Source organism: Lonchura striata, chromosome 4 (genome assembly GCF_050655825.1).
Source record: "Lonchura striata isolate lonStrDom1 chromosome 4, ASM5065582v1, whole genome shotgun sequence".
NCBI classification, from domain to species: domain Eukaryota; kingdom Metazoa; phylum Chordata; class Aves; order Passeriformes; family Estrildidae; genus Lonchura; species Lonchura striata.
The window spans coordinates 67,467,805-67,480,356 of record NC_140706.1 but is presented as its reverse complement, the minus strand read 5'-3'; the positions used below and the strand labels follow the sequence as shown (position 1 = coordinate 67,480,356).

The following is a 12,552-nucleotide window of genomic DNA, read 5'->3' as shown; positions in this document are numbered from 1 at the left end:
GAGAATGAGAGAAAATTCCACTACCCCCACAAAGCTGCTTTTACTTTATTTTTCCTCTCCCACCCCACGTTGCCCACACCTTCAATGCAGGTACCAGTGAACACTCCACTTACATTGTTCAAACCCTGGACTTTCATTTGGGCCATAACACCATGGTCACCAAGCCCTGTGGGGCCCTGGAAAGCCCCATGGCCACCATCACAAAGATAACGCGGCGCCGCCACGAAAACCCCCCCCATGGAGTTGCCAGCGTGAAGGAGTGGTTCAATTATGTGACAGCCACGAGGAATGAAGGTTAGAGTGAGGTTCATTCAGACTGGGGATTGATCTGCTTGCAGATGGAGCTGTTGAAAAGCTGCTACATCTCAAGCGTATAAACAAGAAATTTGATTGACCTTTTCTAGCTACGCTTTTGGGAGTAGAATAAAAGAGAAAATCTTATCAATAATCATACAGCAGCAGTTTTACAAGTGACTTTTCTTAACTTTTTTGCCCTGTCATGATTTAACATCTCCCATTGTTCCTGTAGAGTTGAACCTGCTGCGGAATGTTGATGCCAACAACCCAGAGAGCAGCACAACAGTGAAAAGCTCAAGCTTGTTAAGTGGCTTCAGGGGTGGCTCCAGTTACAACCATGAAACTGAAACCATCTTTGCATTGCCAAGGATGCAGCTGGATTTTAAATCTATTCATGTTCAAGAGCCCCAAGAGCCTTCATTACAAGGTGCAGTAAAACATAATTTGCTTTTTCCTGGTGAAAAACTATTTCTCGCAAATTAGGAGTTAAAGGCAATGGTATTGTGCTGATAAGAGGATTTAATATGAGAATTGCTGCAGATCTGCAAGAAAAGACAACATTTTGTAGTAAAATGTAGAGGGAATTATTTTGAGGGAGTGAAGGTCTAGTGCAGAGGCTGGTCGTTGTAAGAAAAAACTTACTAAGAGAAATTAATATGGACATTTCAGCTACACTGGCTGTTTCATGGGCTTTGTTTCCTTATATTTATTAAACTGCTAACTGTGGTCTTTCCTCTCAAGAGTTGCTGGTTCAATGAAAAATATTCTTTTCAATTGATTTGAATTCAAATTATGTACTTTCAGTATGTATTTGTTAAGTGTATTGATACTATTTTTATATTGCTGTAGATACAAGTGTTAAACCAAAGGTGGAATGCAGTGTGGTAACTGAATTTACAGACCACATCTGTGTGACCATGGATGCTGAACTGATCATGTTTCTTCATGATTTGGTGTCTGCTTATCTAAAAGAAAAAGAAAAAGGTGAGTTGTTGTTCATCAAGTAACACTTGTCTGACAATCTGCAGTTGTCAGATTATTTAACAGTAAACACTGTCATAATCATGCTCCTATTTTGACACCTGGTGTTTAACTTTCTCTTCATAACATGGTATAGGCAGATTAAAACTTTTAGAAAGCTTTATTCTTGTTATTGTGATTCTTTCATCAATGGATTCTTTTCAAGACATGCATTTTTCTGATTTCAGAATTATTACTTTTATGCCTTTCTAATGTTCAGTTGCAGCATTCAAATTTGGCAGGTTCATTCTTAAGCAGTATGTGGCCTTCTGCAGAAAATCTGGAAACATGAGGGGGTTCTCTTCTTGTTGAGACTCATGCTTTTATTTAAACTGTGTACAAAAAGAATCCAAGTGAGCTGCTCATGGCTGACTAGTGATTTTGCTCTCTCCCCTTTGCAGCAATTTTTCCTCCTCGTATTCTGGCTGCTCGTCCAGGGCAGAAGAACTCTGTTGGTGTCCTTGAGGACAGCTCCACTGACAAAGAGTCAGAAGAAAGCATTACCTACACTACAGTTGACTGGAGGGAGTTTATGTGCAATACTTGGCATTTGGAACCCACGCTCAGGTAAGAAACATCTTTAGCTGCAGTCTCTTTGGCTATGCATTAACTTCTGGGTTAGAATTTATGCAGATTAAAGGCATTGTTGAAGGCCCTTCTGAATTAGGATACAGTAAACTTAAACTCAGTTATTTCAGTCAGGTTTTTCACCTCCTTAAACGTCCTCTTCCTTTGAGATGTTCCATTGATCATCTTGAGCTTATCTGTCTAAATCAAGTCTGAAACAATGCCTGTTAGATTTAAGTTGGTCACGAGTAACACTGGAGGAAGTTGGTTTTTTTGTATATACAAATGCTGATTTGCTATATTTATATATTTAAAACTGAGTCTTCTATTTATTGCTTTTTTTTAGATTAATATCCTGGACTGGGAGAAAAATCGATCCTGTTGGTGTTGACTACATCCTCCAAAAGCTTGGCTTTCACCATGCAAGGACTACTATCCCTAAGTGGCTGCAGCGTGGCGTCATGGATCCTTTGGACAAAGTTTTGTCAGTCCTTATAAAGAAACTTGGTACTGCACTACAAGATGAAAAGGAAAGGAAAGGAAAAGACAAAGAAGAATATTAAACGTACAATGTGACAAACCTAACTCCATTTGATTTTATCAAAGTGTTTATTATATTTTAAGAACTTAAATATGGTTTAAAGAGAAACCTAACAGCTTTTTGCTACTCTATTTAAAACTTACATTGTGAGTAACTGTTTACTGTGGTACTTGATACCATTCTGTATTTGAAGTTATTGCATGATGATGACCAATGTACATTCTGTGAAGGAATAGCTGGAACACTGTAAATCTGCTCCTCAGCGTCCATTTTATGATGTGCAATATGATCCTGCATCTTTACAATACTTGCAGATTAACTGTGAATTTTCTTAAAATTTTACTTGCCATAACACAAACCCCTCGTTGATGTGACCAGTAATTGATTTGTCAATGTAGACTGGTGTAAATTATATATATATATATAACTTATGAAACTGTGATTGCCTTAGTGCTAAAAATCATGAAGTTTATTACACTTGTAATAAAATTTAACTACTGTACAGGACCTTTTTTTATATTGATCAAGGAAGCTGAACAACAAGAAGAGTGTTTTTAAGTGTAACTTTGCAGACTTTGATTTAAGCGATGTAAAGCCCAGGGGCATGCCGGGCGGCGGGAGCTCGGGAAGCAGCCGCAGGGCGGGAAGCGCCGCCCCGACCCTGGGATCGAGGAAGGAGCTGCTCCCGGCCCGTGGCGGCTTCGGGTTCCGTCCTTGCCCGGTGGGAGCGGCCCGAGAAAGCGAGCAGGGGGCCGGGAAGGCTCTAGCAGGTGGCTGGAAGCGCTGTTGCAGCGGAGCGGGCAGCACACAGCGGCGGCTGGAAGCGCTGTTGCAGCGGAGCGGGCAGCACACAGCGGCGGCCTCCCCGCCGCAGCCGCTCCCTCAGCACAGCGGCGGCTTCGCGCCTCGGCCGCGCCCCTCCCGAAAGGGCGGGAAGGGCTGCGAGGGGCCGCCCCCGGCTCGAAGGGCGGAGGGCTGCCCGCCTCTCGATCGGGGGCCGCCGCCTCAGCCCGGCTGGGCGCTGCCGGCTCCTCCAGCCTCGTGTGCCCTCAGGGGTGCTCTGCCTGCCCGCGGGGCGTGAGCGCTGAGGAGCCTTCCGCAGGTACCAAACCCTTCAGCTCCAGCGCCGGCTCGTCCTGGAAGCTTGAGAGGGATCAGCTTTGCTGCTTTGGTTGGCCTCGCTCCCTCAGGAGAGGTGGCTTGAGGAGTTGGCGGGTCTTTGGAGGGGCAGAGCCGCGCTGGGTGTGAGGGAAGGTGGCCTCACAAAAGGGAGAAGTGCCGTGTGGGAAAGGACGCCGGGTCTGGGTTCTACCCCAGCCCTGGGCGGGTTGTTCCTGTGAAATAGGTTGGCCAGGAGGACTGCTGGTGTTTTTGCAGGGTGTTTTTACTACTGGCAGCGTTAGTGAGTTCAGTTTCCGCAGGTCGGTGGGAAATGGCGAGCAGCAATGGCTGCTTTGAGGGCGCGGCAATGTTCGCCTTCGACCCCGCGCCTGGGAAGGATTTGCCCCCCGAGGTTTTCAGACAGCCAATTTCAAAGGATCTCTCCGAGGCTGTGACTGCAAGGCTGAATCCTCCACCTTGTATGACACGCAGTGCATCAGAGGTGATGAAAAATCCAGGTAATAGTTTGCAGTTCATACAGTGGGGCTGGCTGTTAATGGTGTTGAAAGTAAACTTGCTTTTATTGCTGTATTTTCTTACATGACTTCTTTGCCATCTCCTCAAATTTCCCTCCTCTTCTAAAGTCTTTTTGTGCTGGAAGTCTTTTAGCCATTTGTTGTGGGGTGGTGTATGTATTCTGCAGCATTACCTAATTGTAAAGTTCAAGTTAAAAAGTACTGTCGAGTGACAAAATATAGAATATGTTCTGCTGCATGAGTTTTCATAAATAACATTGTGAAAGGGTTTAACTGCAGTTTGAGATGTCCCAGAATGTATTTTGAGTTGTGTCACTTTGAATAGTTGTGTTGCGGTAAAGGCAGCTGTTAAGATGCTTAAAAGCGAGGATTTCTTTTACTTCTTGGCTGGGAGGTGTTTGTCCTTGGGTCTATCACACCCCTGAAGCTGATGATTTCATCCATCCAGTGGTTGCTCAAACTTTTATAGTGCCTTAAAACAGAGAGTCCCCACTGCTGCCCAGCTTTGTGTGGAGGAAACACACAGGTTGCACCGTTTGGTATCTGCCATCAGCAACTTCGTTTTGATTGTTGATTTACAAGCGAGGGGAGGGGGAATATATGTTGTGGGGTTTTTTTTGTTATATATCTCTGTCTATATTCAGAAATTACTTTTTTTTACTACAGTAAAAGGTTTGATGCTTTTAAAAGAGGATGTACACACTTTTGGAATTGCTGTTGTTGCTAATGTAGGGTTCAGTACAAAGCAGTAATGCTCTACAGTAAATTTGGGTTTGCTTTTTTAAGAAGCATCTGAAAAGCATTTTTTGTAAGCAGGTTTTCAGAGAGTGTGTTCAGTTCTCTCCTTATTTTTTTTTTAAGGACCTTTTCTTTTTGAAGGAGCTGACACCACTGCATTTTCAGCCCTTCCCTCACAGAAAGACCTGGATCTGATTGAAAGATACAAACAGGGAGTAATAAACTCAGTATCTGCCTTGCATCTGTATGCCAAAATGCACCAACTGCAGCTTGAATTGAAAGAAACCAGCGTGGCAGGTAAACTATTCTGCTACCAAATAAAGTAGTATTTGCTTATCTTTGAGAGTATCTAAGTTGATGTGCTGGTGCAGCTGAACCTATTTACTGTTGATTGCACTAGCCTCACATATGTTGAGTTTTGGCTGCCCTTTAGTTGCCTCCACAGCTGTTTCTCATGATGAGGTGCTACAGAAATCGAGCAGGTGAATTGTGTTTAATTTTGGCTGTTGACAGAACTTTGTGAAGAGTGCATTAAGTGACAGCTGCCAAAATTCTTGGGGAGGTTAGGGATGAGGGTTTTACTTGGCCAAAATTGTCTTTTTGTCTTGTAAAAGTTATGGATGAAGTGCCTTAAAATAATTTCACTGATTGCTTCTGATTTTTTCTTCTCCCTTGAAGGTGATGTCATAAGGCCTTATTTTGCCTTTTGTGCTGTGATAAATGGTGTTTGCTACAAGACTGGACTGGGAAAGAACAAGAAGGAATCTAAATTAAATGCAGCTAAACTGGCTCTTGCTGAGCTACTTAACTTGGAGAATACAGGGGCAAAATGTTTTCAAGATTCAGGTAAGTATTGTAGCAACACCTAATTAGAGCTTGAAATGCTTGGCTTAATAGTGTCCTGTGCAAAACATCTGTGGTTTTATTAAATGCTGTAGTATTGGCCTCTGTCAGATTTTTTGAATCCTTGAGGCAAATCTGTAGTTTGGTTCTAAATCTGTTCTTTATTTTTTTCATTTGTTTATTAAGAGTTACATCAGCTGATGCCAGGGATACTGAAGGAATGAATTTGTTGCTGTTGCACTTGATTTGTTCCTTATTAGGTATAGTGACATGAAGTACATCTTAAGTGGGTTTGAATTTTTATGGTTAAAAGACTTCCTCAGTGAGATACTACTTTCAACAGAGTTCAGTTGCCATAATATTTTACCTTTTGAGTTTTGCTATCTGAATCATTCTAAGCTTACAAGGACTTCAGAATCAGAAGAGGAAGTTCATAGAGAATTAGAAAGTTTGACTTGCTGCAAATAGTGCAATATTGGTGTTTAGAAATTAGGCATCTTCATCCCACTTCAAAATATTCTTAAATTCTTAGATTTTCCCTGTGTTCCTCCTGAGCCCCGACCTCCAGGAAACTCTGCTTGTGTTTCAAGGACTGGTAAGGAATAGTCTTGGTTTTCCTCTGTTGATTCAAATTGCTCAGCAGATAGTTTATGTTTAAAAATTTTTCATTTTCTAATACGGTAAGTGATTTCTATGTTGTTAATATTTTATTAACTTTTAAACATATTTTATTAATTGTTTTAAACATACTTGAAGGCTATAAGAACTAGTATTGCTAGGATGATTCTACAAAAGGGCACAACTTGAGTAAATTGCTTGAATTCAGTAAATTTGCTTAAATTCCTATCACCAGTCCAGGTGATAGAAATAGAGACAGTATTTTCTGTACTTACTTGAGCTAGTGGCAGTGTGTGATCATATTTGGGCTGTATCTGTTGTTACTATAATGGACGATAAAAGCATCAAGTTTTTGGGTGTTCTTGAGCTTTTTTAAATCCCGAGGATCATCAGAATCCCAAAAATACATGTGGTTGTGCTTATACATGTGCTCAGGGTTATAATTTGCTCATATCTGTTTTTTCTGCTACCTGCAAATTTGTGTCTTGATGGATTCCGTTGTTTCACTTAGGAGGAGAACATACCTATCAAAAACTCTCACAAATGCTTGAGGAAGTGTTTAACCGCCTGACTGCCCAACACCCCGAGTACCAAAGCTGTGGCAGTTCTCTGGCTGCCTTCATCATTGAAAAGGGCAAGTTTGGTTTGATGTGAGCTTCGGGGAGTGGGAAACCTGTTCCCACAGAGCACTTGGGAGCAGTTTGGTGGGCAGCCAGGCCAGCTGAACCTACCACCATCTCTGGTTTTAGGTGGGCAGCATGAGGTGGTAGCTCTGGGGACAGGAGAATGCAACTACAGCCGGCGCTTTGAGTCCTGTGGGAGGCTCTTGCACGACAGCCATGCTATTGTCACTGCTAGGCGTTCCCTGCTCAGGTGAGAATGTCTCTGCAAATCCCCTTCCCTTGCAGCCAGTTTGTGTCAGTTTCACTTCTGCACTTGAATTCTGCAGTTACGTAAAAAAAATAATATAAACACATATCCATATGTATATATATACTGTAAAATATATTAATTTATTTTTCTTTTAGATATTTGTACAGGCATCTTTTGCTGTTCTATAACAAAAATCCAGCCAAGGCAGAGAGATCCATATTTTGCACAGCACCAGGCTCAAAGCTGCTTACCTTAAAGCAAAATATAACTCTTACTCTGTACATGAATCAGCTTCCAAAAGGAACTGCTCAGTTAAAATCAGAGGTGTAAGTACTGTGGTATTTCCTGAGATAAGGTGGAAGATGAATTTTTATCTTGTTTTGGGTATGTTAATGTACAGGCTAGTTATGATAAATATGCAATACAGCTCAATATGATGATACAGAAAACTTCTACATGGGTTATGGAAGTTTATTTGGTTTGTTTATTACAGACAATAACCTGTTAGCCCCCTTCCCAAGATACTATTAAATCATGAATTTAACCACTAAGCAAGTGAATGCGATGATTTAATGCCATCATATGCAGTACAAGATTGGAGTACAAAAAGCCTTGAATTGAAACAAAAGGCTCTGCTTTGTTGTCTTACCCCTTTGTAACTAAGGGAAAAAGCTGTTTTGCTTCAGAACAGCCACTGGTTTGTCTCCCTTAGGTGTTGTATCTTTTTACTTAAATATTTTGAATCACAGTGTGAGTTACATTTTAAAGGAGATTTTAAGAACCTTACAGCTGTTTTTTCACAAGTGACTTCTGTTAAGAATGTGAATAGACAAAAAAGTGACAGCTTGTTTGTAGGTGATTTTTTTAATGTGTGCACAACTGGTGGCTAAGATTAGACTGAGTGGCTGTTTCCTATTTAAATACTGATTTCAGTGTTACAGGCACTCGAGCAGTTCAATCTGTTTCTGAGAATTACAGACATTGAAGATAATACAAGGGCTAGATCTACTGATTTTTTTCTGAGAAGCAGCATTAGATACCACTTACTGTAATATCTGATCAGAGCGCTTTCTCACCGAAATCCATTCTCTTGTCCTGCCTTAGGCATCTCAGTCCCCATTCTATATCTGCTTACGAAGCCAGTGAAGAACTGAGTCTGCACGTTGCTTTAGAAGGCAGAATTTACCTGGCTGTTTGCTCTCCCCCCAAGACTGTCAGGGTGAGCAGCATGTCAGCTGGTGACAAACTGACCAAGTGGGAGGTGGTTGGTCTTCAGGGAGCCTTGCTGAGCCACTTCATCGAACCCGTGTACATCAGCAACATTCTTGTGGGTATGTTCAGTGCAAATTGCAGGTGGGGGGTTTCTGTGTTTTAGTATTCCAGTCTGATTGTGTTTTATAAAGCATTAACTAAACCACAAATTCTTTGAAGAATTACAGAATTGTTCCTTGAGATGCAGTGCACCAAAGTGTATTTATTTAGTAGGCAGTCAGAATTGCTGTTGGATATGAGGTATTGTGGGTAAACTCCTTAAACATATTTTCTAGTTTGAAAGGTTGAAATGCTGTTTTAGCAGGGAACATAAAGAGTTGGTGAAAAACAAGCAGTGCTTCAAAAAAAAGAAAGCATCCAATGAAAATAATGGTGTCTCTGGAGAAGAAAATGGGAAATAATTTTTGTTCTGTGAATTGAATATTGGAACTGATCTTTAAAAACATGAATTTTATGTGAAAAAATGACTGTAATAGATCAAGAATGCAGAAATATATGCATTTTTAACTATTTAATTTGGTGTACTTGCATGTGGCTGATCTTGTCCTGTTTATTAGGAAATGGAAGTTGTAAGGATACAAAAGGACTGGACATAACCATAAAGCAGCGTCTAGATGATGAACTTACTTCAAAGCTTCCCATGCATTACCTGGTCAATAGATCTCATATTTACTTGGTGAAGGCTGCAGTACTAATCCAAACAGATCTGAACCAGTGGTCACTTAGTTTGAATTGGACATTGTCAGATGCATCTCTGGAGGTTGTGGATGGATTAAGTGGGAAAACCACTGAAAGGTCAGCATTTATCTTCATTTTGTTGGAAATAATGGGTTTGTGCTGGTTTAGTGGAGTATTCAGTTTTTTAAGCTATGAGAGAAATTCTCTCCCATGTTAGCTGAAAGCATCCTTTGATTAAGTGAAGTTTTAGAGATCTTGTAAGCTCACAGTGAAATACCAAGATACCAAACAAAACAGTTCTCTCAGTGAAGATACCTTTAGTCCATTGGCTGTAGTAGCGAAAATGTTTTAGCTTTCACAATACATAAAACTAATTAGGATTCTAATCGAGATGGATTCTAGTTGAGATGGATTCCAGCGTGATGGTATTCACAAAGTGTTAGGAGGGAGGGGAAAACCTTGTAAGCATCAGAGCATCTTCCTTTAGTGCCTTTGTTCCTGAGTTCTATCCCTGTTTCCCTGCTCTGCCCGCAGCTCCCCGTTCCGCAGCGGCACCTGCCTGGCCAGCCGCCTGTGCAAGGCCGCCATGTTCAGCCGCTTCAGGATGCTCGCCAGGGAAGCAGGACGGGGTGACCTGCTCCAGTTTGCAACATACCATGAGGCAAAGGTGAGCTGACACAGGGAGAGCTATCATTTTTGCAGTGTTTGTGCTTATTACATGTTGGTGGTAAAGAACACGGATCTCTGTAACCGTAATTCTTAAGACTTTTTCATGGTTTTTCTTTTTTCTTCTTTTAGGTTAAATCTCAGTTGTACCAAGAAGCTAAAAGCTTGCTGCAGAGCTACTTAGAGCAGCACAGTTATGGATCGTGGATTGTGAAGTCGCCACATATTGAACAGTTCAGTGATTGATGGAGGTGGATTAAATGTTAAGTCCGTTTGAATGATCTGTTTCAGTAAATGGAGTTCCAAGTAGTAAAATGTTCAACCTGGAAGTTTGTAGTTACAGGAAGAAAATTCCAGAACTGTTTATTGTCAGTTTAAATGTAGTTATTAAACCACCTGTAATAGTTGGTCTTTTCCCAAAATTGATGTTTTCTCATAGGTGGGAGTAACCTACTGCTTTGTAAATCTTTGTTCTGCTTTGACCCACAGTGCCACCTCATTTCAGCTCACTGACCCTGACTCCTACACATCCCCACCCTGTGGAATGAACATGGGTTTTTCCTGATAGTTTCAGAATTTCTGTACATTGATTTATACTTTTTCCTCCCTTTCTCATAACTTTAGAAAAGAAAATATCAGTAAAAGCTGGATTTCTTTAAAAAAAAGGGCATATTAATGTGAACATTTTCAGAAAAAAAAAAAAGAAATGGACAGTCTGTACTTTCTTTGTAGGCATTCATTCTTTGCTGAGAGTTTTGTTTAGTGTGGATCTGCCAAGTAGTATATATTGTTTATGCTAGAAGAGTTGAAAATAATTTTTATACTTCCAAATATGAAACCTGGAATGACCAGCTATTACTCAACTGTCTTGTGACAATTACTGGTTCTGGTAATTATTTAAAGTATTATGCAGGTGTCAAAGCTGTTAAGAAAGAAAATAATGCAATGTAGTATACAAGTCTCCAGAAACAAGGTTTTTTCAGCTTTTGTGATTTGCCTCAAACTCCATCAATGTTAATGCTTTTGGATGAGTTGGACTCTTGCACTGAAGATGACTTCATCACTGCTGACAAGTGCTAGTGAAATTGTCTGCATACACAGTAACCTCGAAAATTCTTTTAAGTCCTGGTAAGAACATGGTAGTACTGGGAAGGTGTTGTTAAGTGCCATATTTGGAGTTGGTGTGGTGTCTTGAACACTTCTGTGTTCAAACTAGACAGTACACTTTGTGATTTCTGTAAATCATGCAAGTGGGGGTTTATGCAGTATTCTCGTACATCAGGAATAGTGAGTGTAGTGCTGTAGTTGTGTTTCACCTTCTTAGTGTTAGAGGATTCTCAGAGAAGTTCCTCCTCCCGGTGTTTGTTTCTTTCCTTAGTCTGTTCTTCCAGCTAATACCATATGTAGAGTCTTCTGTTGGGATGATCTTACCTTGATTCACAAGCTGTTGAAACTCGCTGACTTGTTACTGCTTGGTCCTTGACCTTTTTTGGCTCATGTGCTCTCTTGTTTCCTGTTACTGTCCCTTAACTTTGGGGGGTTGTGTGGTGGTATTTGGTTTATTGTGGCATATGGAACTGCTTGTTCGATGTAATGTTTCCTAAGAATGCTTGGGAATGGTCGTCATATTCCAGGCTAGAGCACAGTGTTGCCTTTCTGTAGTGGTGTTAAAAGTTCAATAAACGTCCTTGACAGTGCGTTAGCTATACCTTCATGCATACAGGTTCTGGGACATGACATACAAATCTGACATACACGTCACAAACCACACATGTGTTTGCATTCTATACACTTCTGGATTGTTTTTTGTATGAACTTAGTCTGCTGAGGTATTGGCACCAAGGTGTTTCCTGTAGTTGACCCAGAATCCTTAATTATGTGCAAGTACATACTTAGTACAATTTTTTTTTGTGTGCTTCAGCCATTTTACTAATTGAACAGCAAACTGAAATTTCCATGGAACTTAGGTACTGTCTTAGGAAGAGAGATGTTAAGGAAGAGCTTGTGTTTGGCTGGACACAATCACTGTGTCCTTGAGCAGTAACTTGATGGTAACAGTGTAGGTCCAGTTCTTTTACCTGGATTGTTCTTTGATTTAGTAGCAGCATATGCAGCATGCATTAAGCTAGTAAATGCATCCAGGTTTTTCCTCAGCTACTTCAGCAACTCCCAACATGTGTGATCCTACAAGCTTGAGAGGGGGCAAGAGTGCTGCAGTTCCAGTGCTGAAGCTGGAGCTGTATTCCCAGCAGGTCCAGGCACACAGAGCAGGAATGCATCACACAGATATGGCACAGAGCAGACGGAGGCAGGTGAGCACCACCAGCAGCAGCCTGTGGCTGAGCTCAGCCTCTCCCTCCCATGCTTGAGAAGAACTGAGCTCCAGGGGGAAGAATGGATGTACACATGGATATGGGGTGGGTGTGGGAGTGTTCTTTCCACTCCCTGGAGCTCTACCTGACTCACACAGCTGGGTGACGCACAGTGTATTTTAGGAATGGTACTTCCCAATTCCATGCCCCCCACTGGGACTCTCCAACTCAGTGCTCTCTGTGCTTCCCTGTTTCTCCCTTCATCTTCCTCCTGTAGTGGGTTGGAGTGGAGAATTGGAGGCAGAAGGGGAAAGGCTGTGGAGTTAAGAATTTACTGGAAACAGTGATTGTGCATATGGGGGGAAAAAAAACCCAATAATAGACAATAGTGGACAGCTCCTTCCACTATTTTCTGAACCAGAAGGAAATCCTCCCTGGAAGAGGATCCCTTTCCTCCATCCCTGCTGATGATGTGAGGTGATAGAGAATG

The 12,552-nt window shown here is 41.5% G+C and overlaps 2 protein-coding genes across 13 annotated transcripts in view; both read left to right on the top strand.

Moving 5' to 3' along the window:
• BLTP1 (bridge-like lipid transfer protein family member 1) overlaps positions 1-2,927 on the top strand; it is an 86,775-nt gene extending 83,848 nt beyond the window's left edge. For all 12 annotated transcript variants that reach the window (XM_085579301.1, XM_085579309.1, XM_085579302.1 and 9 more), the window contains 5 exons: positions 91-294; positions 530-724; positions 1,147-1,281; positions 1,719-1,884; positions 2,231-2,927. In XM_085579301.1, the coding sequence (XP_085435427.1) occupies positions 91-294; positions 530-724; positions 1,147-1,281; positions 1,719-1,884; positions 2,231-2,447 (917 nt within the window). In that variant the 3' untranslated portion in view covers positions 2,448-2,927. The remainder of the gene's footprint in view (positions 1-90; positions 295-529; positions 725-1,146; positions 1,282-1,718; positions 1,885-2,230) is intronic.
• On the top strand, positions 2,632-11,447 carry ADAD1 (adenosine deaminase domain containing 1). Its single transcript, XM_031504620.3, has 13 exons — positions 2,632-2,640; positions 3,011-3,527; positions 3,847-4,044; positions 4,924-5,097; positions 5,479-5,646; positions 6,176-6,238; positions 6,773-6,895; positions 7,011-7,134; positions 7,290-7,460; positions 8,239-8,465; positions 8,964-9,201; positions 9,619-9,751; positions 9,883-11,447. Exons 1-13 carry the CDS (start codon positions 2,632-2,634, stop codon positions 9,994-9,996), a joined length of 2,259 nt encoding a protein of 752 aa, XP_031360480.3. The 3' UTR covers positions 9,997-11,447.
• Positions 11,448-12,552: the final 1,105 nt, after the last annotated feature.